The sequence below is a fragment of the Lactuca saligna genome, chromosome 5 (genome assembly GCF_052625555.1).
Source record: "Lactuca saligna cultivar CGN05327 chromosome 5, ASM5262555v1, whole genome shotgun sequence".
NCBI classification, from domain to species: domain Eukaryota; kingdom Viridiplantae; phylum Streptophyta; class Magnoliopsida; order Asterales; family Asteraceae; genus Lactuca; species Lactuca saligna.
The window spans coordinates 6,827,383-6,837,711 of record NC_136421.1 but is presented as its reverse complement, the minus strand read 5'-3'; the positions used below and the strand labels follow the sequence as shown (position 1 = coordinate 6,837,711).

At 34.8% G+C, this 10,329-nt stretch overlaps 2 protein-coding genes across 3 annotated transcripts; one reads left to right on the top strand and one right to left on the bottom strand.

The window, feature by feature from the left end:
• Nucleotides 1-2,459: 2,459 nt before the first annotated feature.
• Nucleotides 2,460-3,405, top strand: CRR41 (potassium/sodium hyperpolarization-activated cyclic nucleotide-gated channel protein). Its single transcript, XM_078958573.1, has one exon. The coding sequence runs from the start codon at nucleotides 2,522-2,524 to the stop codon at nucleotides 3,116-3,118; it is 597 nt and encodes a 198-aa protein (XP_078814699.1). The 5' UTR covers nucleotides 2,460-2,521; the 3' UTR covers nucleotides 3,119-3,405.
• A 1,858-nt stretch (nucleotides 3,406-5,263) lies between these two features.
• Nucleotides 5,264-10,084, bottom strand: LOC144996927 (Tetratricopeptide repeat (TPR)-like superfamily protein). 2 transcript variants are annotated; one of them, XM_078956720.1, is made up of 16 exons: nucleotides 9,778-10,084; nucleotides 9,506-9,550; nucleotides 8,576-9,367; nucleotides 8,393-8,457; nucleotides 8,197-8,304; nucleotides 7,960-8,073; nucleotides 7,784-7,879; nucleotides 7,593-7,691; nucleotides 7,340-7,459; nucleotides 7,161-7,265; nucleotides 6,879-7,043; nucleotides 6,666-6,793; nucleotides 6,467-6,545; nucleotides 5,994-6,211; nucleotides 5,593-5,809; nucleotides 5,264-5,506 (listed from the first exon to the last, which is right to left on the bottom strand). In XM_078956720.1, exons 1-15 carry the CDS (start codon nucleotides 10,058-10,060, stop codon nucleotides 5,629-5,631), a joined length of 2,598 nt encoding a protein of 865 aa, XP_078812846.1. In that variant the 5' UTR covers nucleotides 10,061-10,084; the 3' UTR covers nucleotides 5,264-5,506; nucleotides 5,593-5,628. The 2 variants fall into 2 exon arrangements, with proteins under 2 accessions (XP_078812846.1, XP_078812845.1); XM_078956719.1 differs by having other exon boundaries at nucleotides 5,264-5,809.
• Between the last annotated feature and the right edge of the window lie 245 nt (nucleotides 10,085-10,329).

Below are 10,329 nucleotides of genomic sequence, written 5' to 3'. Positions count from 1 at the left end.
ACCTCTCTTTCTTTCTGTCATAATTTTCCTTCACTTTCTTTTAATGAATTTACAAAAAAACTCGGGAACAAGGCGTACGGGTGAATGTGATTCCGATGCAACCGAAGCTGTGAAAAAAGTGTCATCGTTAGAAGTCCAAATAATGATGAATTATAACGATTTTCTTGCTCCGTGTAGTCCTGTCAAAGATAAAATAAAAAAGCTCATATAGTCCAAAAACTACATTAAATATGTATGAAAATGTTTCCAAGAGTGTAATATTTCTCTACTTATATATGTAATACGTGTGTAGATGCATAGATAATATTTATTTAAAAGGGTACTAGATGTAACGTTTTCATCTAATAATTTCGTTGTTTTAATTTATTATATATGAATATTATAGTTTGTTAAGATAGTTCAAAAGTTATTCTAGTAAAAAGAGTGCATGAGTTCTAGGAATTCCCATATCGGTTAATAACTTAATAAAATAATAAAGTTAGAATATTTCTTTGATGTTAAAAAAGATATTGTAAATACAAACAATGGATGGATGGAAGATGCGTTTTTTTAGAAATTTGAGAACTTAATATATGCTGACATTTATGATTTATCTTAAGAATATATATATATATATATATATATATATATATATATATATATATATATATATATATATATATATATATACAGAGAGAGAGAGAGAGAGACAAAACTGTAAAATTGGTCCCTGTGGTTTTCTAAAAACTTTGGATAAGGTCCAAAAAGTTTTGGATAAGGTCCAAAAAGTTTTCAAGTTGCATGGAATGTCTAAAATCAGAAAAAAAATTTGGTTTTAGTCCCTAAAAGAGTTGAAATGACTTTTATGCCCTTTTAATTTTTTTAAAAAAAATTCTTTATTTATTTTAATTGTTTTATAATAATAATAATAATAATAATAATAATAATAATAATAATAATAGTAGGGAAATGGGCCCTACAAGCTATAACACCCTGACTCATTTTTTTCTCCCTCTCTCACTCATCAAAAAGTCATCATGTGAAAATTGCTCTCCATTCTCACTCACCTTTCCCATCGAGAAGCCCTAACGCCATCGCCCTAAGTTCGTCGTCAACCGCCCAGATTTCTCGCTACCCTTCATCGTCGGTAAGTATCTTACTTCTCATCGCCTCGATTCCCCCTCTCCTTCTTGAACCAATGGATTCACCTCTTGATGATTGAAACCCAACATCACAAAACCTCGATGGTAAAACCCCATTGTCAGACATCTACAAGTTTTTTGTCATTTCATTTTCAAGAATTTGCCTCCTAATCCCATTGTCAGCATCCTCCTGTCAATTGTGCAGCCTCCTGATAAGCGAACCCCACTCCAGGTTTCCTAAACACAACTCCAATGAAACCCCCTTCCCCTTCAGGAGGTCAAATTAAACTTTGAACTATGTATCGCCTTTCTGGAGAAGTTTTTCAGGTTCAGTGAAAATCTAATTTGCATAGAGAACTGAGATGGTCACATTGGATCAAAAGAAAAAGAAATTTGATGTGTGTAACAGAGAAAAAGAGGTAAGTTTCGATTTGAAATCAGATGCAATGTGCTTTGGGTTTTGCGGATTCCAAATTTGGAACTGGAAAATAGATTCCAGGTAGGTGATTGAACGGTGGGGAGAGAGGGAAGCAAAGATCAAATTGGTCGATGGTGCTCGAGTTTTGAGGAGTTACCAACGGTGGGTTATGTTCATTGGTGTCAAAACCACCAACCATTGTATTCTAATACCACACTAGTCAATTGAGTAGAGGTTATGGAGTTAGTTTTCCTTCGTTCTTTTGCTGATAAGGGAGGGATTAAGATGAGACCGGATGCAAGATTATTAGAGAAACCTCAAGTTTTGAGGAGTTACCAACGGTGCGTATGTATGTGTAATTTTCAGGCTTCAGATTGAAATTTGAAACTAGTTTTATATACAATCACAAATATAAAAAAATGAAGAAACTAGTGTCTGTGTGTGAAATATGTCTGTGGGTTTTGAAGAGAAAGGGAGGGGTGAACGATAACATACATCGGAGGATGGGATACGTCGGAGATGTTCTAGCCTTTTAGGTTTGATCGCCTACGAGTATGTGTTTGTGTGTGAGAGAGAGAGAGAGATAAGATAGAGAGAATGAGAGTTTTACCTATTTTCTTTTTATTATTATTAATATTTTTGTTATTGAAATGTTAATAAAATGTAAAAAAATGTAAAAGTAAATAAATAAGGGTATAATCGTATTTTCAAGTTTTTTTGAACTAAAATCGCAGGAATTTCTTGATTTTGGACCTTCGGTGCAAGTTAAAAACTTTTTGGATCCTATCCAAAGTTTTTAGAAAACCACAAGGACCAATTTTAAAGTAATATATATATATATATATATATATATATATATATATATATATATATATATATATATATATATATATATATATATATATAGTTTTTACGGGTAATATAAAACAGAACAAATTGAGGAAAAACTAGCAAGGCTTATCTTCATTCGCTTGGTGTTGCCATGGCTTCCTCTACCATTTTCCACCTCTACCCCTTCAAAACCTCCATAAAACCACCTCCTCACAGACACTCTGTCATCAAATGCACTTCAAATGCATCCTCTCAGCCACCGGACTTCCCCTCTCCCGACTCCTCAACCACCACCAGCTCGGATAGCTTCCCCATCGAGAAACGACGAAAATCCGAGATCATCAGAGACCGAAGATCCAAATCAGGCCTCGTAAAACCAGAACCTCCGAATTTCGAAGTCGGATGGAAGAGAACGGTGCCGATTCCTCTAGAGAAGCCTATAGGTTACGTGATAATGGATTACCTGGAGAAATTGGAGGAGTTGATGGGAATGGAGTACGGATCGACGGCGTTGCTGGCGAAAGCCGGTGAAATTGTGGCGGAAAGAGCGAGAGAAGAGGCGGAGGATCTGAGAGATGAAGGGAAAGTGGAAGAGAGGATGGTGACGGAGCTTTGTAGAGTGTTGAAGCTGATGGAAATGGATCTGGCGATGGTTAAAGCTTCTGTGAAAGAAGAGACTTTGAACGAGAGGCTTCAACAGGCGAAGGCCAGATGCCGACAAGCCATTCTTGTTGCCAGTTCCTTTTGATTCTTCTTCCTCCGAAACTGGAAATTTTGCAGGGATGAGACGTTTTGCATATAAATGTGGAACTTTTTGTCTCATCATAGGTGTTAAAATATGGATTAAATTAAGTAATGATATGGATGTTTATTATACGTAAAAAAATGCTCCCATTAAAAAACAGTAATGCCAAGTATGTTACTTGTTGTGCATTTAACCTGCAATGTGAATGTGATTTATCTTCTCAGCTAGAACTGAACTGATTGTGGTTACAAGATATAAGTATATTTGAAACATATTGTTATTGATCATAATTCGTAGGTATGGATATGCCAAATGTTCAATGATACATATCTGCCTGCAAGGCTTGTGATTAAGATACCGGTGTAGGGATGAGGGAACCTGCCGGAACTGGAACCGATGGAACCAATTGCTCCAGGATTGCCGAATTGGGATGATATTCTTGTGGATTTTTGGAACTGGGAACCGGACCTGATAGAACCGGCAAAAACCGAAACCGTATGTTGCTATTTTTTGATGATCGGTTCTAACATTAAAGACACGGCAAGAACCGGTAGAAACCAGTAAAACCAGTGGTCTGGTCCGGTTCGGTTTTTAATTTCAGCTGACTTCGGTTCCCGGGTTGGGTCCGGTTCGGGCCGGTACCAGCTGGATTGATTCCTTTGCTCCTTTGCTCATCCCTATGCCGGTGGCCTCCTAATCTATTTAAGGGTTCTAGCATATATTTCATTGATGTTGTAACTAGCGGAAGGTGGAAGATAGTTGAGTCCGGACTGAGATATGTTTGGCCACGATTTCTAGAATATGCAATTTCAGTTTGATTTTTTTTAAAGCAAATTAATTTTATTGAATTTTTATATTTGGTAAAAATAAAGACCGGTTTATTAGATAAATTTAATATTAGTTTTGATTTTCAACATCTTGTCATTAGGTAGAAATATTTGAAGATATAAAAAATTGAAAACAGTTTAATTTCTCAAATAGATTATTTACTCTTACAAATCACTTATTAGTCTTGGTTTCGACAGAAATGTCTAAGAACCCACTGGTCATTATTAATCATTTTGAAATAACTTATTCTTATCGCAGTGTTTGTTCCGAATCTGATATAAAAATATTTAAGAACAAACAACCCGTCCCCTCAAAGTACTAGGACATCCAAAAAATATTTGAATATTGTCGACTCGAAATAAGGCCTCCTAATCTAATAATTTACATCCCAACCCTTTAATATTTGTAACTGTCTTAAAGTTTGCTGCGCATGCTAAAAGCAAACAACTCAATAATATTAACTATCAAAATAACCTTTTTATATATAATATGATAGAAAAAAAATAAAAACAAACCTACAATTTACTAATATTCTATATCGTGCCTTAAAGTCACACATACAAATCACCGATGCACAAAATCATAGGCACGAATCCCCGATGCACAATCTCTGCTAGCCTAACTACGATTTCATGCTTGCTAGATGCAGTTTCCTCTTTAAAAAAATACATCTCGATTTTGTTGGCAAATAACTAACATAAACCTATCCTAAATGATATAAAAACTTATAAAACACCCTTATAACATGAAGTAACTAGACAACTTACAAAGTCTTAGTGTGCATATTGATCTTGAGACATTGAGAATGTTAAAAGAATTTTTTGAAGTCGAAAGTGTGAAAGAAAAGTTATTTCATGAGTCTTAGGTTTTTATACTTAAAACCCATGGTCCGACAATGGGCGGAATTTGACGTCCAAGAAGGTGACATCGCAAATCACCTATGGTTTGGTTAGATATTTTCAGAAAATGGTTTTCTTTTTGCTATTTTGTGACAAGCCATTAAAAGGACTTTGGCTAAATTTGTAATTTCCTCAAAATAAAAAATACAATTAGTATAAATTCATTGGGTTATACTCACGACTCAAATATTATTTTAAAATTTAAACTAATAATCGCGGACTCAAAAACCCATCTGGATCAGTGTATGTAAGGATGAACTTTTAACCAGAAAACCGAATCAGAACCGATTAGTGGTATTCGGTCCGGTTCTCGGTTCCCCCAATCCATCATTTTCGGTTTTCGGATCATTTTACATGTGCTTTGGTTGGGCTTCTTATATTTTCAAATGAATGAATCAGGTGCATGGAGACGAGGGATCTATGTCATCAACAGTTATTTGTTTTTTTTATGATTTGATCATGAAACCCAGAATCCCATATAAACAGGGTATGGAATGGGTAGGTAGATGTTAATGCTAAAGCTATAGTGGTATTCTTAAGAGAATGATTACAACAATTAATCTACTACTAGCTACTTACCCCACTTACCGTCTTCATCTTTCATGGTGTACGAATCAATTTCCTTCCTACTGAAATATACGGTTACTTGAAGAATCACGATCAGCTGCAATGCAGGTGCACCTTATTAGGTCAAGAGAGAGAACCAAGTGACCAAAATGCCAATTAATTGCTAGTGCAACCCCAACCCACCCTCATCTTGTATATAACGTAAAAGCTTTTCACATTCTACTTTGATTTCTTTTTGTTTTTCTTTTTCTTCCCCCCAAGGGCTGAGGAGGAGGATATGCCATATGTGGCTTGACATGCTTTAATCACATCACACACATGTGAGTCATCATCCGATATATTTCCTAACAAAACTTTTGCAGCTTTATGCCCTCCCGATGCCAACAGCGCCTGATACATCCTGCAAAACAAAATATATGTAAAATAAAATCGGCTTAAGACACTACTAATGATGAAAAATTATGGATAAAATGGGTTGGTCATCTACTCCCATTCAGACTTATTATGTATACAACACTTAATCATTTTACCCATACAAGACTTAATTGGTTTAAAATAAAAAAGAAACAACAGGTAAAGGTAACCTTAGGTAGGTTAAGACATTGTATGGAAGGCCAGCCGTTGGATATTCTTTCCAAACAGAAAAAGAACGGTTGAGATCTTTGGCATTGACACAAGCACTAAGAAGAAAATCAAGACTTTTCCTTGATGCCCGAATCCCAATCTCTTCCTTCATTCCTTTTAGCAGATCCAACCCAAACTGCACATCACTTGGTTTCATCACAGCAATCTCATAAAACACCTGCCATTCAATTCAATAATCATTACCAATCACATTCTTTTTCACATGGATGTATAAAATAGCAATCTACTACTTTCATATAAAGAATTCTTTATTACTACATGATTCTACTTTGCAAAAATCCTATCCTATCCCACTTTGCAAATGAAAGCGGCATGTTATATTCAACAGAGAAATGAAAATATGTTTCTATTTCTTGCATTTAGCCCTGTGGGAATATTGGGATATGATCAAAAGAGAGAGCAAACAGAAAACCTCATCAAAAAGAACTTCAGAAGCCATTTCATTGGAGGATAACTTTTCCATACGTTGCTTCAGTAAATCAACAGCCGGCCTAAACCAAGTTTAACATATCATCAATAATCAAATAAACATAAACAAACAAACAAACAAACAGATACTATTATTATTATTATTATTATTATTATTATTATTATTATTATTATTATTATACCCTAAAAGCTTGTATCGAACACAATACAAGATGATTCTGGCACACCCATCATGCCAAAGTTCCGAATCCTCTAATTGCTTCAACAGCTGAAGTAATCTGTCTAATTCGCCTTCCGGTTGAAGATGTTCCTGATTCAAACATTTATAACTATTATTAACTACCTACCTACTACCTATAAAAACAACATACATATATATTCAGCTCTAGTCTTACAATAAGACATATAGCTGATTTTGGCTCCAAAATTGCTTCAACTTGTTTAAGTTGATCGTAAACTTGTAGGGCATCTGCCATTTGGCCATTTGTGGCAAGTGCAGAAACCAGCACACTTTTCATTTCATTCACAACTTGAAACGCAATTCTCTTGTCTGAGAGAACCTGCAATTGCAAATTGATTACAAATCAAAATACAACAATTTTACCACAAAAACACAAGTATGGGAGGGGTTAAACCACAAAAATATATTATATTATATTTGTATATGGAAAGCTTACTTGCTTTGCCTTGTCAAACAACCCACAAGCTGCATATGCATTTATAAGTGCCATGAAAATGTGTTTTGTGGGTTGAACTCCTGATTCCTCCAGTTCTCTAATATACTACACAAAGCATCACCAATCAGAGCATGGATGTTATACATAAACATCAAATAGAAACTAGCAAATTTTATTACCTTTATGATATCATCTTCACTATTGCAATTGCCTAATATATAACTGAACGTAAGAGAATCAGGTTTAACTTTTGACTTATCCATTTGTTTAAGAACCATCAGTCCTTTATGAAAGTTCTTCTGCAAAAATAAAAAAGGTTAGGGAAATGGAAGGGTGAAATAATAAATGAGGTCTTAATGAGATCAATGGATTAAATCTTGTTCCCATTAAGTCAAAAAATAAAACAACACAAAGATGAATAAGAAAATTGACCTGTCGAAAGTATCCACCCATTATTGCATTGTACATGTTGGCAGTAGGAATTAAATTCAATCTCTCCAGATCTCCAATCATGTTATATGCCTTATCAAACTGCAAATAAGTAGCAAAGGTATTTTAAAATGCTTGGGATTCAACATGACAAAAAATAAATCAAATGCAACAACAAATAAAAGATCACTTACATCCTTCATTTTCACACACAAGCTTATCATAATTCTGAAGGTCTCGGCATTCGGATGTATATTATGATCATTTAGCATGGAATTTATGCGATGAACCTGTCATACGATTTGAATAATTATTCATTATTCATCTAAACTACTTCTAATTTATAAGCTTAATCATGCTAATAACATACCAAATTATATTCACAGCTCAAATCACATGTTGTTAGTATGGAATTGATTGTATTTATTCGAATATTTAACCCTTCTTCAAACATAGATTCGACCAAATCAATGGCTAAATGTACCTGTCTCAATCAAGAACATAATAAACTATCAGCAACATTCAAAAGTACAGAGAAAAAAAAAAAAAAAAAGATATATTTTTACACAAAAAGAAGTACAAATGAGATTAGTAGTATTGTGCACACCTCGCCTGAGCTGCAACAGGTTTTAATAAGCTTTTCATAAGGTTCGGATGAAGATGAAACCTTCAATTCAGCTTGCAAACTTTTGAACTTTGTAACAATGTTTTCAATCTTAAAACCAAGTAATCAAACATCAGTAAATAAGAGTATAACAATCAAACATTATACATTTGCAAAATATTTTTTGACAAGTGCTGACCTGAATATTTGGTATACTCATTGCATAGCAATAGATCAAGTTTGACAGATCTTGCCCAGTTTCACCTGTATTTTGAAAAACAAAAATACCCAAAAAGAAGGGTAGAAATCATTCTTCATTACTCATTACAAACATAAACTTAGATTCTTCAAGAAAATCTTTAAATGATGAGCTTAAGCTTACCATCAGTTTTGAGTTCCAGTAAGAATTTCTTTGCATAGGTCTCCAAAGAAAGCCCTCCCAATGATTTAAAAATCCTTTCCATACTCTCCTTTGAGGAAACTTTGTTTATATCTATTGTTTCTAAAAGCATTGATACTTCCTCTTGTCGATCTCCTTCACACAAGGCTACCAAATAACTTGCATTAAAGTTGGATTCATCACTACCATCTGCATTTGTAATTAGCATCTGTATCTTATCTCCATCATTTAGTTTTATCCATAAAAGCATCTCATAGTAAGCTAGTCTTGAAAGAGAATTTGGATTTTCTTTCTTGATGTTCTCACAGAAGAAGTGAAATTCTTCAACCATGCCCATGTCAATGATAAACAGAAGAAACGGGCCATAAGTTTCTTCACCAATTTCAAAACCACCTTCCCTCATTGATTCAAAAACCCTATAAGCTCTATGGAACTCTTCCAAAGCAGTATCCTCATCATCCGTATTCCTAGCCTTCTCTATGCATACCTCTATCATAGCATTATATTCTTTAACACCAGTTTGACGCCCCAATTTACCAAAAACTTTAATAGCATTATCTGCCCCTAGCCTATGTGTGCAAGATCTGGTCAGCCTGGAAAAACGAGTGCCCTGAGTAGACTTGAAGACCCATTTTTGCTTCCTCACCCGTGTTACATCTTTGCGACGCAGTGATGTCATGCTGTTAATTATGGTTGGCACCCATGGTATATCCAAAAGACCAGCCGAAGGTTGCACATCATAATCACAGGTCTCTTTAGAATCTGGTGACTCATCTGTATCTCCAACATTTCTATTGTGATAAGTAACAAAAAGAATGAAGAACCATGAAGTGGTAATACGAACATAGATGAAACTTAACATGTTCGGCCTTACAAATGTGAAATTAAGTAGACTATCAATGAGATACGTACCGAATACTATAGAATGGAGTTGCCTGGAAAGATCTCGCTTTGAATCTGGTAGAGAACACGTTAAACATCAATTTTTTCAGATTAGCTAAATCAAAAGTATCATGTACGGGGTCAGAAGTGTCTAATCACATGATTTCAAATTAACACTTTCATTTGATAGTTTCAGTTTGTAAACATGGGAAAACCTAGCAAAGGAATCTGCCGCACAGCATATATTAAGGATAAAATTACATTACATTTCTCCATTATACAGATATAGTACGATTAAGTACCGGAAGTAGAAGACGAAGTGTCAGCCCTATTGCTCTCGACTGCCAATTCACTTAGAGGCTTGGAAGATGGAGAGTTGTTTGATCGTGAGGGTTTAAGATATGAAGAAGAAGAAGAATCTGCGGCGCTGGCAACTCGTATATAGTTTTTTAGGGTGTCTTTGGCGGCGGAGGCGAGAGACGAGGTGTTGGTGACGGCAGAACGGGTGGGGTTCTTCGACTTGCGATGGGAGTGCGTGGTGGCGGAACTTAGCAGCTTGGTGAGGGTTCTGGTCTTGGCGGACATTTGATCACACGATTTTGATTTTTGGTGAGCATTTATATCATTAGGATGTAAAAAACTTAGTTCCCGTTTTAGTTTTATAGTTGTTGATTCTCTTGTTTGGTAAGAAATTTTGACTGAGTAAGAAATCTTGTTGTTTGATTGTACATCTGACTGAATGTGCTGAGTGATGAAAATGATAATTTTACCCTTCTGTTATATATATAAATGGATTAAGTTGTTGAATAATTATAAAAAACATACATATTATCATACAAAATATAAATTACACA

Bases quoted from the DNA above. Each gene is read 5' to 3' on its own strand.
- CRR41 (XM_078958573.1), top strand. From the start codon at position 2,522: ATGGCTTCCTCTACCATTTTCCACCTCTACCCCTTCAAAACCTCCATA.
- LOC144996927 (XM_078956719.1), bottom strand. From the start codon at position 10,060: ATGTCCGCCAAGACCAGAACCCTCACCAAGCTGCTAAGTTCCGCCACC. The intron at 8,074-8,196 runs GTGTGCACAATA...TGATTGAGACAG, and splicing joins CCTGTTGCAGCTCAGGCGAG to GTACATTTAGCCATTGATTT. The intron at 7,880-7,959 runs GTATGTTATTAG...ATCGTATGACAG, and splicing joins TGAGCTGTGAATATAATTTG to GTTCATCGCATAAATTCCAT.